The sequence below is a fragment of the Papilio machaon genome, chromosome 7, assembly GCF_912999745.1.
Source record: "Papilio machaon chromosome 7, ilPapMach1.1, whole genome shotgun sequence".
Lineage (NCBI taxonomy): Eukaryota > Metazoa > Arthropoda > Insecta > Lepidoptera > Papilionidae > Papilio > Papilio machaon.
In genome coordinates, this window is record NC_059992.1 from 8,802,517 (window position 1) to 8,828,490 (window position 25,974).

The 25,974-nt window shown below is 34.6% G+C and overlaps 3 protein-coding genes across 6 annotated transcripts in view; 2 read left to right on the forward strand and 1 right to left on the reverse strand.

The window, feature by feature from the left end:
* The window catches only part of LOC106719509 (protein croquemort), a 39,648-nt gene extending 21,367 nt beyond the window's left edge, over positions 1–18,281 (reverse strand). The window contains exons 1-2 of the mRNA XM_014513864.2: positions 18,093–18,281; positions 2,071–2,206 (exon numbers count right to left, since the gene is read on the reverse strand). Of these exons, the coding sequence (XP_014369350.2) occupies positions 2,071–2,187 (117 nt within the window). The 5' untranslated portion in view covers positions 2,188–2,206; positions 18,093–18,281. The remainder of the gene's footprint in view (positions 1–2,070; positions 2,207–18,092) is intronic.
* LOC123721138 lies at positions 11,921–13,036 on the forward strand. Its single transcript, XM_045678675.1, has one exon. The coding sequence runs from the start codon at positions 11,921–11,923 to the stop codon at positions 13,034–13,036; it is 1,116 nt and encodes a 371-aa protein (XP_045534631.1).
* A 3,058-nt stretch (positions 18,282–21,339) lies between the features above and the next one.
* Positions 21,340–25,235, forward strand: LOC106719450 (embryonic polarity protein dorsal). Of its 4 annotated transcripts, XM_045678699.1 has the most exons (11): positions 21,340–21,466; positions 21,845–22,000; positions 22,365–22,567; positions 22,711–22,940; positions 23,226–23,384; positions 23,512–23,590; positions 23,751–23,801; positions 23,882–23,920; positions 24,056–24,123; positions 24,524–24,787; positions 25,008–25,235. In XM_045678699.1, exons 1-11 carry the CDS (start codon positions 21,351–21,353, stop codon positions 25,185–25,187), a joined length of 1,545 nt encoding a protein of 514 aa, XP_045534655.1. In that variant the 5' UTR covers positions 21,340–21,350; the 3' UTR covers positions 25,188–25,235. The 4 variants fall into 4 exon arrangements, with proteins under 4 accessions (XP_045534655.1, XP_014369276.2, XP_045534657.1 ...); XM_014513790.2 differs by lacking the exon at positions 23,751–23,801; XM_045678701.1 differs by lacking the exon at positions 21,845–22,000.
* Positions 25,236–25,974: the final 739 nt, after the last annotated feature.

Sequence of the window (25,974 nt, forward strand, 5' to 3'; positions counted from 1 at the left end):
TGTTTCGGTGCAGATATTTAGATTACAAGCGGTCACAACGATACCTACCTAGAAAAACATACAAACTTGAGAAAAACATTACCCTCTTGTGAGTCGAATAAAAAAACCCTAGAAATATTTTGTAATTATTATGAAATCGTATTAAATCTAGATCGAATAGGTATATACTAATCTGAAATTATTAATAATTAAGCCAAAAGCAAGGTCTTGTGCACCCAACTTTAGATGTCTATATCACTTCGGATTATGATAATTTTTTTTAATAATTTAATGCAAATTTATCTTTAAGTCAGCTTGCAATTAGATGGGTAAATAAAAATCATTGATTACAAAAATATAAAGTAAAAATGATAACAGTAAATTGCACGCGCTAAAGTCGTGAATATCTTAAGATTATTTTATTCATTTTAAACTTTAATTTAGTTATAATTTATTAATTTAATAGTTATATCTTTATTATAAATTCAAAATCTGCAGCTGTTATTACCAATTTATTTATTTTAATACTTTGATTCATAAATATCACGGAATAATTTAACAAGCATAAAAACATAAATCATTACAAATTAGGAGACTTACAAAATGATGCTATTTTAATTAATTCTACATTTATATCTGATAGGATAAGGATATCTGAAAGGTGGGCATAAGTCAAACTAAATTATAACAGCTCAAACAGTGACACAATTTTTTTTTCTAACTATAGCCACTGATCTCTATAAATGAGTAGGTTAAAAGATGAAGACTTATATGCCTCTGTTGGTATTCCATAATGACGAAAATCGAATAGGCACAAAATGCCACGGCTTATAGCCTGTCCATTTCTAAAGATCAGTGACTATAGATGTCTTGTTTTTTTTTCTTTTATGGCATTTTCTATTCCTAAGTAGGTTTTATATATTTTGTGCCAGCACTAATCGCGATAACAGCGCATCTGTCACCATACCAGATATCCTTGTTTGATTCTATTTAGCATTTATTTTTAAAACGTTATCTGATTTTTTTTTTACTTTTTTTTCTTCGGCGTCAAAAAGTTTTTATTTAAACAAACGTAAATGTCATGAAATAAATTGTGATCCATCATATTCATTATCATACCAAAACTATGGTAAAATTTTTGCACTTAAGTCACTTTATTTTATATGAAACATTAATAAATTTCGTACATTTATTAATGAGTTACATTCACACAAATTTACATACATATCTGAAGAAGCAAAAACATTATTAATGTTAAACTTATTTATTTATTTAAATATTTTTATTCATTTTCATAGTTCCGTCTTTAGTAAAATTATGTTATCAAAGTTTTAGAGGCAATTAAATATAGTAATTTTAAATTAAATTAAAACATAAAAAATAACGATAGGTGTCAATGTCATATTGATTGCTATATTGCGACAAGCGAATTGCACCATATTTATTGGGGTGCACAAATGGGTTGGATAGACCGGTGAAATACCACGACAACACAAAAGACAGGCGTGAAGTGGAAGCAATTCCGTGTTTCGTCTGACGGGTGTGCGTGCGGAAGGCCTAATTTTAGTCCACGTCCCCTTCCCAATCCTTTTCTTATAAAAGTAATATTTAATGTTGATTAAAGGTAGGCAACGCATCTGCAATTGCAGATGTTCATGGGCAGCGGTCGCTTCACTATTTCGGCGAATTCAGGTGGCCACATGCTTGTGTCCGGGTTACTGAGTGGAGCTGCTATCGCAGTTACAAAAATATCTACATTTTAACGCATCTCTCTATGGGATGTCTGTATCTATTGGCAGTCGTTTCGCTATTTCGGCGAATTCAAGTGTCCGCTTAGTCACTTGCCACTTTATAAAAAAATAGGCATAAAAAAACACACAAGACAAAACATGACAAGCTACAGAAGTTTAAGGATCTTGTGGTTTTTTTTTGACTTTATTGGGGAGAGGGGCACTAGTGAGTTAACATAATTTAGTATGACTTATGTTCAACTGATCAGATAACTTATTGAACAACTTAAAATAACTTATTCCTGTATGGTATGTCACATTAAATATGTTAAATTTTCAAAAGAAGTTTAATCGCACCAACCTTTTGCAACTGCGTGAAAAATATCGTGGGCCAGTAGACCACCATGACGGCCCCCACCACCACGAACGCGGCGCCGAAGCCCATCAGTAAGCCACTCTTTACTGCGATAGACACCATATTTGATCTGCCCGTGGTCCTGATGAACAACATACACATTACACCATTTTTATGCTAAAATATCATTAACTAGAGTTACAAGAGTAACTAGAGTCCAAAGACATCTCCATTTTTTTAATATAAGCAGATTAATGAAGTAGTAGTCTTATGCAAGGTTATGGTTTATGACCATAGTAAAACGGCGATATTATATTGCACAGAAACAGTAACAATGTTTCTTATATTAGTCGTCGTAGATGTTCGTAGACAACTTGAAACCTCTACGACAACAGGCAACGTAATACGGTATGCTCGATTGAAACGTTTTCAAAGTCCTTTTTGTTATCACTTTTTATATAAACATATACTAGCTGTCGCCAGCGACTCCGTCCGCGCGTTATTAAAAAAAAACTTAATAAGTAACCTATGTGTTCTTCCACACTTTATTCCATATCTGTGCCAAATTTCATCAAGATCCGTTGAGCAGTTCCAGAGATACCTTCAAACAAACATCCATCCATCTAAACATTCGCATTTATAATATAAGTGAGAAGTAAGATTGAAGTAAATATATCATTTTTTATCCAAGAAAGCGCTATTCACGTCTATTTCTTTAGATGGGTAAAACATTAAAATATTGCATCATGTTTAAATATGTATAACATAGAAAACAATTTTAATCAAAACAAAAATTCCAAACCACTTACCTACTTTATTTTTATTTGATTAACCAAATTCATCCTCTATCGTACGATTATACAACGAATAAATTCTGGAGAAGAGATTTAATTATCTATATTCAGTCAACAAAATCGGAGTGTCCGTATGTTGTATTTGTGTTTCTTATAACAAAAAACTATTTCTTTTTACTGTCTGTCTATTTATTACGTTTGTTTCAGTAATCTCCGAAACGGCTGGACCGATTTTGACGGAAATTTTACTAGAAGGTAGCTTATGCGTGGGAAAGTAACTAAGTTACTTTATTTATATAATATAAGATGAAGTCGCGATCAACTGCTAGTTTTATTATAAGGATAAGACGTGGTTATATAATAGAATAATAAACAAGGTATTAGTATAATGCATGACAAAAACATATTTAAAATACAAAATGAATTAGTTGTAAGTTATTTTGTTTAACATTAATTTAAAAAAAAAACCGGATCAAGACTAGTATAAAAATTTATGTTATCTGAATCTAAACAGTCGTTTTAAAAAAAATTAACACGAGTTAAAAATAAAATCAGTTATAAATAAACGACCTCGACTTCAAATGTTTCACAAGTTTAAGCAATGATTACTCGTATAAATTTTACCAACCAAAATGAATCAGTATGACCAACTTCAAGGATTAGCGCATTTATTGGATTACTGCTTGCTGCTGTAATCCAATAATGCGTCCCAAAGTTGTCCAGTTGGTCTTTCTGGGGGAGCACAGAAATTCCGTCACAGATTAAACAAGCGACTCAGTCCCACTCAACATATCATCCCGACGGATTCCAAACTATTAGTTGCCGACACTGATTGCTCATTTATTAGCTGACTTCAAAAAGAAGGAGCTTATCGACTGTGTTTTTCTTTTTTTTTTATGTGTGTTACCGCGATGCTCCGCCCCTGGTGGTCCGATTTTGATAAAAATTATTTTAATCGAAAGGAAGTGCTTGCAGATGGGTCCCATTTTTTTATTTTTTTAAATAACTAGAAGACTAGTAGATTTTGAATTTTGTTGAACATAGTTCTGTGAAGGTCATAGAATACACCTACATTGATACAATTTAGACACTTCGGAATGCAAACGTTTTTTTTGTGTTATGTCTGCTTCTCTAATTATATTATAGGGCACTGATTATACCCAGGCGTCTAATCTTAGACTTATATACCTGCTATTTAGATAATTTAAAATACAAATGAATAATAATAATAAATTATGTAATACACTATTCGATTATGTATTAGATACCGTATACATATGTTGAGTTTCGTACGTTAGAGAAGAGTAAACTCGTATGTGAATTTCGTAATGTTGGTCTCTCCAGTAACCAGGCAATTCCTGTACATAATATAAAATATTCGATAAGGCGAGATACTTGTCCTTAAACTTTTTACATGACAGGCAAGTTTTCATTTTTCAAGAAACTGTTTGCGTTTGGTGAAGAACTCGTGATTCGAAATTTAAATTTCCAACATTAAGTCAATGGCACGATGTGTTTTCATCACGCACTTTATAAGTATAATTTTTACTCAAAAATATTAAAATTTAAAAAATACAGACATTATTTATTTATTTTTATTAAATAAAGACAACATTAATTATATTTTAATAAATGCAGACAGCTCTCCCGCTTTTTAATCACACGATACTTAATCAGAACGTCAACGGGTACACGTTGTAATGACGCAAATGGGCACGTGCTATGACATTTACGAGGCACTTAGAATATTTTTTTTTAATATTCATTTATAGTAAGAATACATTTAAATAATTTAAATTGAATATTAGTTAACTAATTGAACTAAAAAAAGAAGTGACTATTCCTTTGATGATATCTCCACCGATGTCTCGTGATTTACAACATATATGTATAAAAACATATTGTTCTCTGTTTTATTTTAAGAAAATGAGAATTAAGACAGATAGCGCTGACCATATTATGCTTAAAACATTTGGAGGAAAATTCGCTCTATAAATAGTACTAGCTGTCCAACGCGACTCCGACCGCACGAATAAAAAAAAACTTAATAACTAGCATATGTGTTTTCCAGATTATGTTCTACATGTATGTATGACAAATTTCATCAAGATCCGTTGAGCCATTCTGGAGATACGTTCAACCAAACATCCATCCACCCATCCAAGCATACGCATTAATCAATAATATTAGTATGATTATGTTGCAATCTATTTACTGAGAAATTATTAACTTTATAATTAAAAATCGTATTACAATAAAACTTGTGCTATTTTTAAAATATGTGCATACGTTTATTTTGAAAGTAAAGGACAACAAGACGAGGAAACGGGCGTGTTTTTTCAAATGACGCAATCACTTTAAAACACAATAAGTAATAATAAAATATAAATAAATAAGAACAAAGTAAATTCGACGTCAGATCAAACATGTTCTCACCGCGGCTGAACCCTAGACTAAGTTAGGGGTGACTAGGCCGTAGTAGATGTCTGACCTCTAGAAATGGATTGGCTATAACACGTAGTATTTTGTGCCTATTTCATTTTATATTGTTAGCGTCGGTGTAGCGTAGCTTCGAAAAAATAATGTATATAGAATTACATGTCACATAACATCAACAAGGGTGTTTAAATCGGAACAAAGCAAAAGGTGTTTAAACTTTCGTCAGACATAATAATGAATTAATTAAGAACGGCTTAACTCACGTATGATCTTCCGGTGACGGCACCGATTACTTTCGGTCCCATCGGGGGCCACCTTAAGGGCGAGTGTTTATTTTGAGGACTTCGCGGTCGCGTCGCGTCTCACACTGACGATTGCACACGAAACTACACGATCACAGGTGAGTTAAGCTGATCTTAATTAATTAAATTAAAGCAAAGGCAGACAAGCAATCGCCTGTCCACCATTTAAAGGTATTAGTGTTGTAAATTGACTTCACAGTTTAAATTTTCTTACAGACGTGTGCAGATCAAGATGTTTTCGATACATCAAAGGAACGTCAGAGAAATGTACATATAAAATACGATGTGTAAAACATTGGTATACGGCGGAATCGACCCGGATATACAGTTCACAAGTCAAGTGTTTAACCACTGCGCCACTGACCCTCTCCCTCAAATTAATGCAAAAGTTTGAATTAATTTATGTTAACAAGCAATTCCATAAAAGCTGAACATATCGGAATGAAATTTGAAATAGTTTAAAGTCATCAGTAATGCGGAATCTACCTAAAATTTAAAGTGGAAGAATTCACGATTGACAACTAGTTTGGGGTAAAATTTTAAATAAATAATTATTATATACTAGCTGTCACCCGGGAATCCGTCCGCGCTGATATAAAAAAAACTTAATAGCCTATGTATTCTTCCAGATTATGTTTTACATTTATGCCAAATTTATTTAATTTTATCAACGGATCTTAATGAAATTTGGTACAAATCTAGAGCATAATCTGGAAGAACACATAGGCATTTATTACGTTATTTTTTGAATTTCTCATGGAAAGCTAGTACAAAATAATTACATATATAAATAATGTAGATATAGAGGCATGTACAATTTGGTTTCAATGTTATAAAAAAGGTAAAATATTTACATTTGGTTAAAAAATAGTCGACGAGACCTTCGAATCACTTAATAAAACACTTACTGAAATTAACACGAAAATTTTAAACAAATGTCAACAAAAAATACGTCCTCAATTGCAATGAGAAACACCGTACACTGCGCCTCGCTCCAACGACGACTACATTATCTCTATATACTTTATCTTAATTACCAATTTATTTGATAACCTTGTTATCCAAATAATTTTAATGCTCTAAGGTAAAAAAATAATCCTTAACCCACCCTGAGTGTTTTCTATTCCGCACCCTCAAGCCTTTGGTTCTGACGAGCCACGTTGGCTCAGCGCAGCCCTGGATTAGAGCATCTAGGTGCATCCGAAGACCTAGTCTCTCTTCTCGTGCCATTTTCCTTGTGTAATTTCCTACACTTCACAAGCCCCAACCGACCTGCCCGGGCAGATCACGAGTGCACACTGTAAGACCGGATTTTGCGAGCACAGTTTCAAGAAAGGATTGTCATTGGAATTTTTATGAAATTTACTATTCCGTTTATTTTTAATTAATATTATATTTGTATCGTATAATTTTTAATATTGAATCGTACATAACAACTGAACGTCAAGGCACATGCAGGCTGACTATTTAAATGAAAATATATGAATAAAAATATTGCTCTTGGAATCGTGACACTCGGTAAATGTTTTTTTTTATAAAACTTACTCAAAACCTGAAGACTGAAAATGCCACACAAATACTTCAAATAATTATGTATTTACATTCGCAATCCCGTCCGTTATAAACCGTCTTAACTAATAGCTACAACAATCTATGTAACGAGAAAAAGGAATAAAAAAGTCTTATCATTTCAAAGCACTTCATTCTAGAAACTTTAATTATAGAGATTCGCCAGTATTTTTGACAAAAAATATATCGTTCATATTCAACAATAACACCAACTTACGTCTGTAACCCGGAGGGGTTGTTAGAGACCACGGATCCCTATTTTGCGCGCACATATTCCTGGCAAAAAGAAATTCCAAAAATGTTTCCAAAGTTGACCGCAAATTCTTCTACCGAAAATTATATGTTGACTTCATCACATCTATTCTCTAAATGATCTTAGTTTATAGTATACAACAAATTATATGTATTTTTACGTGTTTTAAATTATATTTTTTTTTATAAGAGAAGGGGGCAAACGTGCAGCGGGAACACATAGGTGTTCATCGACGCCCACGGACATCTGCAATACCAGAGGAATCGCAGATGCGTTGCCGGCCTTTGAGATGGTGATACGCTCGCTTCTCGAAAGACCCTAAGTCGTAGCGGTTTAAATACCGCCGAGGACAAACATTCCACAACGCGGCAGTATGCGGTAAAAACTACGCAAAATCGCACGCTTGTGGATTGCCAGCCATCGAGATGGTGTGGATGGAACTTAGCGGTCTGTAGTGTCGTCCGACGACTGAACTTGGCGGCAGGAATTGTTCCAAACAATTCGTCTTAGCACTCCCCGTGGTAGATGCGGTAGGAAATGCAGAGGGAACTAATAAATATATCCAACGTTCTTATGATAAAGGAAAATCGTGATGCAATCTGCACAAATCTGCCAATAAATTTAAAGACATGTGTAAAGTCAACCAACTCGCACTGTGCCAGCGTAGTTGACTGTGGCCTAGTCACACCTAACTTAGGGTAGGCTCAAAGACCCTCAGTGGGGCCGTATAGTGAGCTGATGATGATAATTCAATTTTCTATAGTAGTGTATGGTTTTACGCTACAAATCCGATAGTAAACCTTGTTTGTTAGAACGATACAGTTTGAATTATCGCTCATTGTACAGCAGATTGGAACAAGTTGCCGCGTCAAGTCTCCTACCACGTATGCTATGGGGGAATTAAAAAAAATTAAACAATGGGCACTTGCAAAACTACTGTCAAGTGCATGTTTATTTACATAACCTTGTTCAACATTTAAACAAATTAATGTTACTTCAATCATGGTGAGTCTCCACTGTCGTACCACGTCATTTAAAAAAAACAAAGGTAATTATGTTATGCAATTGTCACGACATTTCAAATTCACGGTTACAAATACAAACTACGATATTATCATAAAATCACCTGATCTGTAATTGTTCTTTGGACGTACGCTGAACAACAAATATATATATAGATATATATATATCTTATATATATAAAAGAAAGTCGTGTTAGTTACACCATTTATAACTCAAGAACGGCTGAATCGATTTGACTGAAAATTGGTGGGCAGGTAGCTTAGAACCAGGAAACGGACATAGGATAACTTTTACCCCGTTTTCTATTTTTTTATTCCGCGCGGACGGAGTCGCGGGAAAAAGCTAGTATATATATAAAAGAAAGTTGTGTTAGTTACACTATTTATAACTCAAGAACGGCTGAATTGATTTGACTGAAAATTGGTGGGCAGGTAGCTTGAAAGCAGGAAACGGACATAGGATAATTTTTACCCCGTTTCCTAATTTTTTTTCCGCGCGGACGGAGTCGCGGCTAAAAGCTAGTATATTATGTTTGATAACGTATCGTAAAATGAAATACTTTAATACTAAAATATGATAGATTTTTGTGAAAGTAATAATTATACCATCCCGATACGAACTGTAGCGATACAACAATTACATACATCAAAATTAAGTCAATTAAAAAAAAAATATAAGTCAATAAAACTCGTTGCATTACCGGTTGTATCAAATGACGAAAAAAAATATTTAATGTCAAATCATTGGATTGTTTATTCACAACATATCCGTGACAATAATGCGACTCTCAACCTGCAATTAGCTCGAAAACATATCATAACACCATATATACTGGCTAAATTATAACTTTTATGACAATTTGCTGTACGATATTCGATCTTAAAGTCAATTAAAGATCGTCAACTAAAAGTTAGCACGCGCCCATCCACTACGTGATACCGGGGAGTCCTCAGTTACTTTGATCATATTGCCCGAAGACAATCAGAAAATTTGGACAAACTGGTTGTAGTAGGGAAAATTGAGGGTAAAAGAGCAAGGGAACGATCCCCTTTCCGCTGGTCTGACCAAGTCCAGACAATATTGGGAGTCAACATTCCGACCGCCATGAGACAAGCTGCGGACAGAGCGGTGTGGAAGCAGCACGTCGACACATTCACTGATGTACACTGTGATGTGATGAGGCACTTCAAGATGAGCATGACCTTCAGTAATGTAGAGCACGAAGAAGAAGAATTCGATCTTAAGTGTCAGTGGTAGATACCAGCAACAACATATGTTGCATGAATGGGCCAGCTCGCCCGGTAAAATACCACGACCACATCAGACATGCGTTAAGTGGAAGCAATTCTGCGTTTCGACTAACGACTGTACTGCGTATCCTTATAAAAAAGGGGAAGTGGATTTGACGAAGGAGGAGACATATAGGAAGGGGAAATATTGTAATTCTGAGCGTCGACTAAAGTTAGGAAACGCATTTTCAATTGGTGTCTATGGGCAACGGTCGCTTCGCCATTTCTGCGAATATAAGTGACCGCTACCTCATTTGTCATTTGTAACCTTAACAAGAAGTTCAAAATATGGTTCAGGGGAATGGAACGGCATATTACAACTTACTAAGCATTTCAACTCAATAATGTTTAAGTATAGAGATTCCATTTTGTTACGAAGTTATCATATTTCGAAAAAATATAATTCCAATCAATTTATTTATTGGATTTACGTGACAAGTTTTATATTTAGCATGTCAAGACACGAATCTTTCCACTTTATAGTATTAGTATAACAAACATTTTAATACAAATTCTACAATTATTTTTAAGAACTCAAATACAATGAAAATAAAATAATTTTACAACACTACCATTGATTTTTTTAATAACTTGTTTTAAAAACATATAAGTTGTAAATAAGTTACTAGCTGAGTTATGGTATACCTTATCATGCATATCTTAGTAATATTATAAATGCGAATGTTTAGATGGATGTTTGTTTGTACATATCTCTACAACGGCTCAACGGATCTTGATGAAATTTGGCACAGACATAGGCTACTTATTGAGTTTTTAATTTAGGACTAATTTTGGTCCACGTTCCCTTCCCACCCTCTTCTTATAAGAAAAGGGTGATAAGGGGAAGTGGATTTGACGGAAGATATATCCTTTTCCTCTGTCAATTAAAGGTAGACAACGCATCTGCAATTTTGTATGTCCATGGGCAGCGGTCGCTTCGCTATTAAGGCGGACTCAGGTGACCGCTTGTTCGTTTGCCACCTTATCTTATATATAAATGTTCGTTCCCGTACACCTCCGAAACGGCTTTACCGATTTTTACCAAATTTTATATGCGTATTCAGTAGGTCTGAGAATCGGCCAACATCTATTTTTCATACCCCTATTGAGTTTTCTTTAAATGCGCGCGGACGGAGTCGCGGGCGACAGCTAGTGATATATAAAAATAAATCCTTGACATATAAGAATAATTTAAATTTAATAAAAAGGTATCTATGCATATCCGTATTAAATGGCGATTAAACACAGTAAATGCAGAATCAGATATTTATCTCTGCTCTGAAAGAGATTATTATAAATTAAAAATTATTCTTAAAATATATTTAAGAATATTTATCAAATGTCCGCTCTATCACAGATTTATTTTAATCTATTTGAGTGCAGAGATAAATATCTAAGTGCATTAACTACATTTATAACGCCATTTAATAATCATCGTAGGTCGTCGCAATGTACACAAACCGTGGACAATAAATTATACCTAACTAGCTTTTACCCGCGACTCCGTCCGCGCGGAATAAAAGATAGAAAACGGGGTAAAAATTATCCTATGTCCGTACTAATGACTCTAAAATAGTGACAATTATGAGAGGGTGTCCCCAAGGGGGAGTCCTCTCACCGTTGCTGTGGAATCTAGTCATTAACGATCTAATTAGCATCCTAAACAAGAATAATTACTACACGGTGGGATATGCCGACGATCTAACAATACTGATCACAACTATCTCGGCTAGTGTCGCCTGCGACCTCACCCGAGCGGCGCTACGAATTGTAGAACGCTGGTGTAATAAATTCGAATTATCAGTCAACCCAAAAAAGACCGAGATAGTAATGTTCACCAACAAAAGGGTTCTTGGTGAATATAACCCCCCCTCGCTATTTGGCACAAAAATTCAAATATCAACTGAGGTGAAATACCTAGGCGTGATATTAGACAGTAAATTAAACTGGAACAAACACCTTGAAAGCAAGGTAAATAGGGCAACTATAACCTTCTGGCAATGTAAAAAGATGATTGGTAAAAGATGGGGGCTCTCACCAAAAACGGTGCTATGGCTATACACGTCGGTTATAAGACCAATCATCACATACGGAGCGGTAGTCTGGTGGACAAAAACCAAACAAACTACCGCATGCAACAAACTCCAAAGGTGTCAAAGACTAGCTTGCATGGCGATAACAGGCAGTATGAGGACGACTCCCACTACTGCTTTGGAAGCCCTACTAAATTTGACACCTTTAAACATCCACATACAACAAACAGCAACCTCAACGGCGCTAAGGCTGCGCACACTCAATCTATGGAGACAATACAGGATCCCTCATACGTCTATTTTGGACACGCTCACAGCAGCGCTGCCCATCGTAGATGCCAAACACGACCTGATCCCCAAACAATACATCTTTGACAAGAAATACAAAATACACCTCACTGAGTCTAAACAAAATGACACGGGTAGGCACAACCACACCCACCTGATGATCTACACAGATGGGTCTAAGACTGACCAAGGTTCAGGTTCGGGAGTATTCTCGGAAGACCTGAACATTAAAATACACACATCCCTAGGTCAGTACTGTACCATATTCCAAGCAGAATGCATGGGTATAATCTTAGCAGCACACGCCATAGCTGCAAGGAAAGCAAAAGATGAAAACATCTGCATACTTACCGACAGCATGGCTGTGCTCCAGGCACTTAACAGCTACACAGTTAACTCAGGCCTTATATATGAGTGTCACCTAATTCTGAATGATTTAGGAGCAGTCAACAATATCAACCTTCGATGGATTAAAGGTCACAGCGGCTCCAGAGGCAACGACGCAGCGGACGAGCTGGCCCGCAAAGGTTCCAGTAGCCGAGCAATCGGCCCTGAACCCATCGTCCCCCTGCCTTTAGGATACTTAAGGTCGCAGGTAACAAGCAGAAGCCACGACCAGCACAGCGCGCTTTGGGATTGCATTAGTGAATGCAGGCAGACCAAAGAAGTTCTGCCGGAAATTAATAAGCGAATCTCAAACACGCTACTTAAATTAAGTAAGCCACAGCTCAGAGTAGCTGTAGCTGCTCTGACAGGTCACGGCCACTTTAACAAACACCTTTTTAACTTAGGTATCACAGACAGTCCTTTATGCAGGGCGTGCATGGAGGAAGAAGAAACAGCATTGCACGTTATACAACACTGCCCGGCAGTGTCCGACTACAGGGACAGATACCTCGGTCCGCCGAGGTCGCCGCCAGAGATCACCAGCAACATTAAGGGATTGCTGGGGTTCTTTGGCGAGCTGGGCTGGCTGGAGTAACCCACAGCCTGCCTTCACGCAAAATACGCGCTTGTCGTGGAGTTGCGGAGAACTGAGCCCCTACTACTAACTAACTAACTAACTATCCTATGTCCGTTTCCTGGTTCTAAGCTACCTGCCCACCAATTTTCAGTCAAATCGATTCAGCCGTTCTTGAGTTATAAATAGTGTAACTAACACGACTTCCTTTTATATATATATATATATATATATATATATATGTAGATTTTTATATATATGTAGATTATTATACGACTAAATAAAATATACTGTATCCCAAGTAAATTATTAGTAATCAAGACAAAAGTTCTTTACAATTGTTAATTTCTTAAATGCGTGCAAACATTCTTGAATGGAATAACTATAGCATCGTTTAGTAATTACTTGAGACTCGAAAGGGGGGTTCACAAATCACGAAATATCACAAGAAGGGGAGTGCTACAATGAGAAATCACGTGCATTTTATTGATTACTAAATAATTATCTAATAATTTATTTAATCAGATAAAATAATTTATTTAGATTTAATTTGTATTTGCAAATTAATTCTGAAAATTTCAATATGTTGCCTATTAAACACACGTGATCTTAGTAGTTTGCACATCACCAGATCAAATTTGAATTGTAAATACAGTTACATTAAAGCAATCCAAAATTAATCTTTAAACCTAAATTATTATCTTAATCAGTACATCAGACTATGCTATGATGCGATAATTAATCCCTGACATTATTTTTTTTTTAATTAAACTTTAAAAAAAAAATTAAAAAAAAAAGCACTCGTTGTAAGTCAGGACAAACTGTATGGCAAATGCTGTTCACAAAATGACGCGACAGAAATAGTCCTACTTGTATTATAGCTCTAATAAATATAGCTTGTGTTGGTCGGGAATAGTGAAAGCAGGACGTCGCGTAGACGTTCAACGACCAGATGTAGCGACCAAGTGAAGGACCAATCATCATCCGATTTCTGCGCAGTCGTGAGGGACGCGCTGGACCACAGTCGGTGGAAGAGAATAATCTACTCCAGAACTAACCCTGATGCTGACTACGATCCTCAGCCATGAGGACCAACTCTAGAGATAGAATATTTAAAATTCTATCTTATCTTTTGACTAGATTAAAATTACACATATACAAGGAAGTTATTATCTCCTTAAGAGCGGATTTAGGTAGATGTATTAAGTATAAAGTAGTATATCGTCTGAAATGTTTAATTTTCTTTTACAGGAAACTTGTTATCATAACATTATAGCTCTTTTCTATAAATAATAAATTTATATTTGTAATTTATTATATACTAGCTGTCGCCCAAGACTCCGTCCGCGCGGAATTTAAAGAAAACGTAATAAGTAGCTAATGTGTTCTTCCAAACTAAGGTCTACATCTGTGCCAAATTTCATCAAGATCCGTTGAGGCGTTCCGTAGATACCTTCAAACAAACATCCATCCATCTAAACATTCGCGCGTAACATATGCTATATTTATTACTGGTTTTTCTTTTCTATTTCGCGCAGACGAAGTCGCGGGCATCTGCTATCTTATAAATGCAAATGTTTATTACTACGCATCTTCAAAACGACTCGGATATCGCTGAAAATTAACAAAAATAGATAGAACAAAATCTGGAAGAACACATAGACTATTTACTTAGTTTTTTTTAATTCCATGTTAGTAATAAAGGCAATTTGACGCAGTAGCATATTTATAAAGAAGATGACATCATTACAGTCATGTTTTCTTACTTACTGTTGGAATATTAGTCACGTAATCATAACAAATCAACGAGCAACGTTTGTTGTTGCTGGCGTCTACAACTTTTAAAAAGCAAATACAAAATCACTAGTTTACGTCGAATTATATAAATATAAACTTCTCTTTTTTTATTAAATCACATAATCCATAATCAGTGTTGAATTAATTATTCAGTCTGTATATTTTTTCACATATATCACAGAGTAAACAATAGACAAAACAAAATAAAAAAGTATATTGTTCGATTTTTGGTTTGAATTTATTCTTTTGCATAAAACCTCTTTGCTAATCTTTGACAATCATATCACTAAGTATTAATTAATGATGATTACATTATAGTTTATCTGAATGTGTTATCTATCCATTACAAATGGCTGTGTATTAACCTCACTCAATGCATAATGGTGTCAAATAAAATTATGCATCTACGGATGAATACATTAACATAATGTATAAAAATATCACTTAATATTTGGTATTATTTAAAAATTTTAAAATACCAACACGTTTTCATGGGTATAAATTTGAGTACGATTGAGATCTTCACTTTAATCACTACGTAGACACGAACTACGTCGCACATTGATTACACTAGGGGGTCTTATGGTACCCAGAACCCCCCAGTGTTAAAAATCATCAGATGTCTTCTGAATTACGCCGCGATACATACTCTATTTAATATGTGTGGTTTTTAGTTTTTACTTAATTGTCAAGTGTCGATCATCCTAACAAGCACCCCCTGTAAGCACCGCTATTGATGATTCTGGATTCGCATCTAATTTACAAGATCGGTAGAATATAATAGTTCTATAATCAAGCCATGATAATGAGCAGTCGGTAATCTTTTCATCATTGGGGTTGGGGCTATTTAATATAGTTTTATGAAACTGTAATTCGCAGACCTGTGATGAATCCTTTTGTCCAGCGCCATTAGCAGTCTCCGCACTATATCCTCACACCAGTACTGATGACGAGTGAGTCATCAAAACTTATTTGATTTTTTTTTAAACAAAAACAATATCGTCTCTCTGATTTAAACCCATTTAAGATCGAATCATACATCAAACTATCACCATAAGAGTTATAATTTAGCATATATGTATGTCGATACAACAAATTTTCGACCTAATTGCATTCATGCATGGGTAGGAAATAATTGTCCTCTATTGTAAATTGTGCAATATACGGTGACCTTGAGTTGACATTCAAGTAATTTTGAAGGAGAAACCAGAAGATACATTTAAAATAATGATAATTTAAGAAAAAACATATAATGATAGTTGTTAACAGCTAACTTTTTTGTTCAAGTAAAGACATCTTTGTTCTAAAAATAATACAATTGACAAAAAATAACATTACATTATAGAGATAAAATTTAACTTATGTTTGCAATAATTCAAATAATATTGCAAGGATTCATTTGTTTCTAAATATTATTAGTATTATAAAAATACCATTAAAATGTTCTTTTTCTATTATGATATCTTACTAATATTATAAACTAGATGTCGCCCGCGACTCCGTCTGCGCAGATTAAAAAAAAACTTAATAAGTTGCCCTATGTTTTCTTCCAGACTATGTTCTACACCTGTGACAAATTCATCCTTCAAACAAACATTCATCCATCCAAAAATTCGCATGTATAATATTAGTAAGATGCAAATGTTTAGATGGATGGATGTTTATTTGAAGGTATCTCCGGAACGGATCTGGATGAAATTTGTCACAGATGTAGAGCATAGTTTGAACGAAGTTTGAAGAACACATGGGCTACTAAATAAGTTTTTTTTATTCCGTGCGCTACCTAGTTAATTATAAATTCAATTAGTAAAGAAATGAGTTACACTATGTTTTTGGTATTTCGATTTATTTATAGATATGTTGTCTGTCATAAAAATTGTATTTAATACTAAAAATAACAGGAGATTTCATTTAATTAGAATTTTATTATATATCTAACGCCATCTATTAGAATTATCTATAACTAAAAATATATGTACAAAGATAGATTTTTTTTAATTATATTTGAAAAGGTAGAGATCTTTGGAGGCCTCCTAAAGTACTGCTAACTGCTAGTATTTATCACATTGTCTTTGTTTTTTTTTTTTTTTAAGAAAATGATAGTGTTGCTAAAGCCATTGACAAATCTTGTTTACAAAGAACAAAGGCTTTTCTCATCAAATCAGATATGGATAAGGTATTTTCAAAACAATACTTTCATTGTGACACAAGAAGGGCATTGTATTTCAAGTTTATTCAACCCAAAGAGTAACAATTTTAATTGCTTATGTATGACCAGTTACAGAATGTTAAATATTAAATAATTTAAATTGAAGTGTAAGTCTAATGAGACATTACGTCATGGGGAGTGTTACAAAGCACTGTTTGAAACAATTATTGCTACAGCTTTCCGTCATTGGATGACATAATAAACCGCCAGGTACCATCCACACTACTTAGACAGCTAACATTTCTCAACAGTGCACTTCTCAAGGAATTTCCAACCACGGCCTGTCCTCACCCATATTCCAAATCAGTATGAGTTAGAATCCTTCAAAAAATTACAGTATCTCTATCTAAAAGGCAACACATCTATAGTTCCTCTTATGTTCATTTTCTCATTCTCTTACAATACAACAAAACAATTGGAAAGAAAGAAAGCAGGGTGTTACTGGTCAATGCAAAAGAAATAAACAAATAAATGGTAAATTTCTTATAAAGTTTATCTATAACAAATGTTGTCTACATTTTGTTGTATATTTAGTACATCATTAAAAAAAATACATATTTTTGTTCCTGTTATTCTCTTTGAAAAATAGAGATATCAAAATAAGACTTATCAATATGTTTTCCTACAGTTTATGGGCAAAAGAAACTTATTGTAATTAAAAGATGGTACACACTAACATTATCCTATACAATCTACACATGAAGGTGTGTGTAGAGTAGAAACAGTGGTATTCCACAAGTATTATAACAAAACTATTATGAAGAAAATTTAGTAAAAATTGCCATCTTTGAGAATAATATTGCATTATTTACTGAGTTAAAAATTGTTTATTCATATAAAATTATCAATGTTCCTAGATATTTTAAAATTAAACGATTATTTAGATGGATAAATAGATCTCGTTGAAATATTTCATATATATATAAGAAATAGTCTAGAACTTAATATAATCTAATTATTATTTTTGGTTTTTATACCGCGCGGAGTCGCGGGCCACAGCTAGTTTAAAATAAACTAGTTAGTCAATAACAAGCACAGATAAAATATAACAATAGTATGCATATTACTCACGATCTAATTTATTATCGCCGACTTTTGTCACAATGTTTATAGTCCACAATCAATTGAAATTAACATTAGTTCGTATAAGTCTTTGTCACAAAAAAAATCCATGTAACTACCACAATTTATCTCTAGTTTTTACAAATATTTACAACGATAAATTAACATTTTTTAGCTACGTTTCATTGTTTTAATTAAATTAAATAAAAACGAAACGAATATGCTACCAAGAAGACAATACTCGGTACGCAGTGTTTACAAATGAACACTCATTCAAAAAAAGAGCGTAATGATATCAGCTGTAGCGCTGTCACAAGACAGACGTCAACATTGAATTGCCATAAGAAAAAAAGCAATATAATAACAGCTATGTTAGCTGAACAATAAAAAGAAAGAAAAAATAGATGTTTAGTTTACCATCATTTAACTACTGAAAACGAATAGTGCAGGCGAATAGTGTGCCAAAAATAATTAAAGAGGGAAATTTCATATAGAATAAATTTATTACTGGCAACAATCATTTAAAATTCGTGTAAAGCAAGAACGTAGAGTACCTAGGATTACAATGAAATAATAATAAATGAATTATGTTTGAAGAACATATTTCTATACCTCAGTGACAAGTTCATGCGCGATATCACGTGAATTAAAAAAAATCACATCGTAAATAAGTACTGATTTAAAGCCTTTTGTTTTTTATTAGCAAAATATTATTTACTCATCTTGCTACCATTCAATTTTATGAAGAAGTTAAGTAGAGACAATATACATTTTATATATACATTGTGATAATAATATACATAGGCACATACATACATATATTTATTATATATTAATTTTTCAACACAGTAACTACGAATTTAAATACAAATACTTTTTAGACCATGTTTTCTTTACATTCGCAACTCTCCATTGCTATTACACCTCTATATTTTCTATAATAGAGAAAAATTAACTTCCTTATAATTTACAGAACAAGTGACCTTTTTCCTTTCCTCAAAAACACAGAACTCACATTTTAAGGTATAATCAAAGTTTACACCTATTATAGTTATTTAAAATTAAAGAACAGATGAATTTTAAAAGTTCCTCGTAATCTAGTATCAGGCGATCCTAAACCTTAATCCCTCGGCTGATTTTGAACTACATAATTTTGTAATCGTGTCTTCTTATTAAGTTATTGCAAGTAAATATGGCTTTGTCCGATTACCTAAAATAATCTCTTACCTATATAGTCATACGTCTCAGTTAAATTTAAATTGTATTGATACCACTAGCTATGTAAGCAGTTACATAATTTTATTAACAATGTTTTTATCGGTAATTTTAATGTTAAGAAAAGTAACACAAGCTGTAATTTTTATAGTAAAAAAATGCTCTGGTCACCATGAACGAGATGGCATAGCGCCGTGCCGTCCATTAAAAATCTTTAATCCTTACGAAATCAAAACTTACCATATAGCAAACAGCAAATGTCGTTCCACGATATCGATTTTTTTTTATAAGAGAAGGGGGCAAACGAGCAGCGGGAACACCAAGGTGTTCATCGACGCCCATGGACATCTGCAATACCAGAGGAATCGCAAATGCGTTGCCGGCCTTTGAGATGGTGATACGTTCGATGACGTGGATTTAATAAATTTACTTAATATTTGTTAATTTTACGCAAGTTTCACAACATTCGTGCAATGTATTTATCATCATAGAAATCTTAAATAATTCGGATTTTGGAGTATCATAAATTGAAAATTACATACATTGCCTTTGCGGATTTACCATTTTTGACAATTAAAGATATTTAAAAAAGAATACAAAATAGATTAGCGTTGATATAAGTTTTACAACATCAACGTAAGACACTATTATAACTTTTATAAGATAGAGACATAAAGGGGTTACGCCCACTCCCATTTTTTTAAGAAATCTTGATGATTATTATTTTAGCCATATACTTTTGTGCCAGCATTTCAGTACATAGTTCGGTCGTAAACTGGAATGCGTTTTTACTTAAAGGTAGAGTTATGCACCCTAAAAATGACCTTATCCCGCGAGTTGCAGTCCTGGATTCACAGCTGTCTACTAGATTCCTAGCTACCGAAACAAGTAAAAACTAGACATTATTAAATTAACACAAATAATGTTACTAATATTATAAATGCGAATGTTTAGATGGATGGATGTTTGCTTGAAGGTATCTCCGAAAGCCGTTGAGCCAACGGATCTTGATGAAATTTGGCACAGATGTAGAACATAGTCTGGAAGAAGACTAAGGCTACTTTTTAAGTTTTTTTTTTAATTCCGAGCCTTCGAAGTCGCGGGCGACAGCTATTATATTATAATACTGTTGTATTTATTAAGATAAATTAAAAATATATTAATAAAAAGGTATAATTGTGAATATATAAAATAGATTTTTTAATTTTTTTCTTATTACTTAAAAGCAACCTAAATATTTGCACTAGTAAGTAACAGAGTTGTAAACAAGCTTGCCGTTTTTTTATACAACGTGACGCAATTTGGGCAATACCGTTTGCTGATAACGCATATGTGGTCTGGAATGATATTAATTGAGCATGTGCCGCTTATCCCAGTCTTTAGTCAGTTTTGAAGCAAGTCACATATTATTCTACTGTTCAGTTAAAACATTTCGTATGTTATAAATTTTAAAGTGGTTAAATTATATACATAATAAAACGCGTAAGTATAACTTTTAGAAGTTTTTTAAAAATAGTATTATGATTGTCATTGAACTATTTAGATGTTAGATTTGTTTACGGCCGGTTATAAAAATGTTTATAGTCATTCAATAATGAATGACTTTCATTCATAATCGAACAGGTAGTTTAAAATTTAAACAAATACAAACAAAGGACTGTCATTGTAAACAAACAACGCATAGTTCATGACACTGGCAAAAAAAAAAAACAAATAATAATTTTGTTTGCAGACATTACAACTTCATAGACCTACTAAAATTAGGATAGTCTTGTTAAAAAAAATACAAAACATAAAAACAGAATTAATTTCTGACGTCCACAATTTTTTTATTTTTAGCGTTAATTTTTATAAAACGAAAAAAGAAAGAGGATTATGTTTGACCTCTGGCATGCACATTTATGAGATAAAAGCGGAATTACTTCCACTTAACGCCTGTTTTCTGTGTGGTATTACACCAGTCGAGCCGACCACTTCCTGTAACAGATGTTATTGTTGCTGCCGTCTACTATTTAATGTTGGTGATGATAACAGTGTGCACTTGTTACAGCTATGGCTAACCATCTACCTATACCGCGGCACGCCGTCGCCCAGAAGACGCCTGAGCCGAAGGGTAGTTCAAAGAAACCTTCAGTACGGGTCGTCGTTCAGCCTGTTGACTCTCACAGGTTATATTTTACAGAAAATTCGAACTACACTTGTACAAAAACAAAATATTTAGGCAGTGGCTTACATATGCATTTGATTTACAAATGTTACTTTTTGAAATTATAAACATGATACGATATGTACATATAAATGTACAATTTTTTTAGAACCTATGTAAAGGAACACATTTCTAACAGCTTCCAATAACATTGGATATCTTTGATCTTTGACTATAAATACACAGATAAGATATATCGTGTTGTCCTTATCATTTGATAGGTCAAAGTTTGGACTTAAGTGAAATAGATTCAGACTAATAGCTAATAACTTTACTCTGTATTTAGGCATCAATACTACATTCTAAATTATAGATGACCAAACAAAATACATTTTTGTAGGTTCCGTTATAAGTCGGAAGGTCGGTGGGCCGGTTCAATTCCCGGGGTAAACAAGAAGGGTAACAGGGAAGGCTTCCCGACCATAGAGATCAGCGGTTGCCCCGAGGGTAAGGCCGTTATTGTGGTTTCCTGCGTCACAAAGGACTCGCCCTACAAGTTAGTTAATATACGAAAAATGCATGGAAATGAGTTTCGGGAGGAATGCGCCACTTTCATTTCAAATTTCGCTTCTTTCATTGCATGTATATCTCTCGAGTCTATTCCCTGGTATTTTTGAACATTCATGTTGTTTAGTAGCCAGTACTATTGGACATTTTGTTGCCGTTTAATTGGCAATGTTGTTGCAATTTAGTTTTTTTGACCTTGAGCCATTGTCGCTGCATGTTGTCCATTATCCTGGTATATTTTACCAATGTCGTTGCATGTAATTTAGTTCTTTTTACATTAATTTGTAGATTTGAATTTTTCGCATGTCATGAAATATTCTCTTTTTACGTGTTTTAATGACGTTGGCGCACAGGACACACCCGCACGGAGTGGTAGCGCGTGAGTTGTTCATGTCCGAAGAGGAAGTAAAAAAGGGCGCGTGTAAGGTGGTGGTGGAACTGACCGGCGAAAGTACTAAGGTCTCCTTCACCAACATCGGCATCCACAGCTGCAAACACAATGAAGTTAAGGAAGTCCTCGAGACGCGGCGTCGCCTTGGTGTCGACCCATTTGGCAGTGAGCTCATTTTCAAGTATTTACTTCGGTTATTCCGATCGTTTTTCATAACACAATCATTTTGGTCGTTCGACGAATATCTGGAATAAGATAGATTTCAAACGAAGCCGATCTGCTACTTCAAAACTGCTTACATTTCCCAGGCGGTTTCGACTACGGTCGCGAACCGAAGAGGATCGACCTGAACGCGCTGCGGCTCTGCTTCCAAGTGTTTGTTATGGACGAGAAGGACGGCATCCGTCTAAGACTGCCGCCCGTCGTCACCAGCGTCATCCACGACAAAAAAACGCAAGGCGAGCTGCATATCACGCGCCTCTCACACTGCACCGGCCCCGCAACTGGCGGCACCACTGTTATACTCCTCTGCAAGAAGGTAACTCCGATTAATAAATCTGACTTAACTGGACTAGGTTCTATTTGTCTCAAAAAGGATATATATTCGATCCATTCATCCAGCCTGTGATCGTCCGCTGCTGGACGTAGACCTACATAGATCGCCGATGACCGATCCTCTACTGGTCTCATACAGGATACTCCCACAACCTTGCACCGTATTTGGCTACATTTCTAGGCTAGGCTAGACTTCTAGGACTTTACATATATCGATAAAAAGATAATTAATGAAATGGTTCATCTGATTCCAACTACCGTGATACAGGTGAAGCCGTCTGACACGACGGTGGTGTTCGTGGAGCGGGGTGCGGGCGGGGGCGCGGTGTGGGAGGCCGCAGCCTCTGACGTCAGCGCGCACCAGCACGTCGCCTTCTGCTTCACTACGCCGCCATACCGCCACACAGACATTACGCAGAATGTCACGGTACTCCTTTCTTACACATACATTAACAGAACATCCCACTGATTTGTCTCTAGCTTCCATAAAAAAAAAGATTGTAAGGAACTTGCTGATGGTAGCGGGAGGTACTCACTTACTGTAAATGTGACAGGTGTTCGTGCAACTTAAAAGGCTGTCAGACAACGCCCGCAGCGAGCCAGTGGAGTTTGTGTACACTCCGGCGCGCAGAGGTAATGCTGTTGAATATGCTATTGCTCACTATCAGCCATCTGGCACCGCGTCTCGCGCCGAAAGTGCGTTCCACGCTTAATGCGAGAGAAAATGAACAAAAACTAACATCTATTTCATCTTGTACACATTTTTATTAACGCTTTTTTACTGCTTTACTAGATACAAAGGAATACATTCATAAGAAACCGTTGTTGGCATGGCTTCAGGATGGTAAATACTCATTATTTCTGTCTAATACCTGTTTTTTGTTAATTTTTTTCTACACTACCTACTATTCGATTTTGTTACAGAAAACTCACCGATGGAATCAGACATGTCTCACGAACAAGGTTCGTTATAGTAGTATAAGTAAAATGAAGTGATCAAACAATTTAATTGAAATTATTTTCTTTCAACTAAAACTTGTCCAAAATATTATTTCGAGTGAATTGTAGAAGCGACTTAAAATATTACATTTGTTGCAGTTAGCTATAACTCTGCACAAAGTCCATTGAAACGGGAACCATTGCCGACGGAGCCAAAGCTTTTACAGGTATATTATCTGCGAACCATAATATAGTATTTTAGAACTCTGCTTCACATTTGTGTTTTACTTTAGTAATTACTAGCTAACGTCCGCGCGGAATTTAAAAAAAAAACTTAATAATTAACCTATGTGTTCTTCCAGACTATGTTCTACATCTGTGACAATTTTTTATTATACTTATGACGACGTCAAAAGATTCTCGAGCGGTGTGTGTTTTTAATGCTTTGCCTCATAACTTCGCTCCTGATATACCGATTTTGATAAAACTTTTTTTTAAATGCTTTATTACTATTCCAACTAACTTTAGTGATGTGAAAAGTTGTTACACGCAGATTTAGTAGTTATTGAACGTTCTCGCATGTGATAATGCTTTCAAAAAACTTAATTAGATAACGACTTTTTTTAGCCGTGGCCGACGGACCTGCCTCCAATGCTCGGTCCTAGCCCCCAACACCAGTACCAAGTTCAGGACATGTCCTGGATGGACAAGAGTTACGTCCAGCTCGACCAGTTACCGCCTTCTCCCAGCCTGCAGGCGACGTCACCGCACGCCCCCCACCTAACAACCAACTACTCACTAATATCACCTGGGTTTAGTTTCTCTCAGGCGAGGAATTTAAACCCTTTCACTTCTCATTATGAGGAATATGACTACATTCCGGATAACAGAGTAAGGATAGATGATTATTACTTGACATCTCTACGAAGGACAGTCGAACCTGAATAAGCGAGTGTCAATGGGACTTCGATATTATTCTCAGCGAATTCTCTCTAAGTCGACTTTCTCGTTTATGGCGGTCGTTCATCGAGACCGGACAATGACTCTCGCTTATCCAGGTTTATGTTAATTGTATTATTTATTGATCTATTAAAAATATCCTTTGTTTCAGTCAGAATGTCATTCTGTTTCACCCATATTTGCGAAATCTCCCGATTTAAATACGGAGCAAGCCGAAGAGATGCAAATAAGTTTGGAAAAATTCTCTGGGATACTAGAAGAACAAATCAGTGACCATTTGAGCGAACTTTCTCTCAAAGAATTCGTTGGCGGTGATTTACCAGAGATTTAGTGCAATATTTGTCAGTTTTTGTAGCCATGGACAGAAAAAAAACCACCGAAACGATTCATTCAAATCGAAACATAAATTTTGTAGTTTCATTTTTGGACATAATTTTTTTTTTTATTTACGATTTCCAGATTAGATTTCAGATTAAATTGTAGAAGTGTGATGTTCCCTTCTTGTTATCTTTTACAAAGTTTAAGTTTTGTTTTAGAACATAGTATAACTTTGAAATTTCTTATTTTCGTTTATGTAATACAGTCAAAACCGTTTATGGCGACATCGTTTAGAACAACATACCGGTTAAATTGACCAAAATCAAAGGTCCTGGCTGAATGTTATTACATATCTTTCCTATTAATACCTGTCACCGGTTGTTACAACTATCGGTTTTTACGACTCAATATGAGTAGTCCCTTCGATGTCGTTATAACAGATTTTGACTGTATTAAAAAAAAAATAACGAATATTTTTTTTAATTTCTACCTCATATTTACATGTGTTATTTCTTTCATGTTTACGGGTATTTTCGTATAAATTTATGTAAACTTTATTTACTGTTAATTGTGGTATTGATTTTTTTTTTAATATTATGCAAGGCATAAATAATGTTATTTCTGTTATTTCATATCGATGTTACACTCAGAGTTCAAAACTGTAATCTAACTGCAATATCCAAATACTTATTTGTACAAAACGGTACAGCAAGTCATTTAGTAAAAACATTCAACATAAATAAAAATAAATCAACCAAAAAATATTGAAAATCAGGTTGTGACTAGAAAATAATTGAATT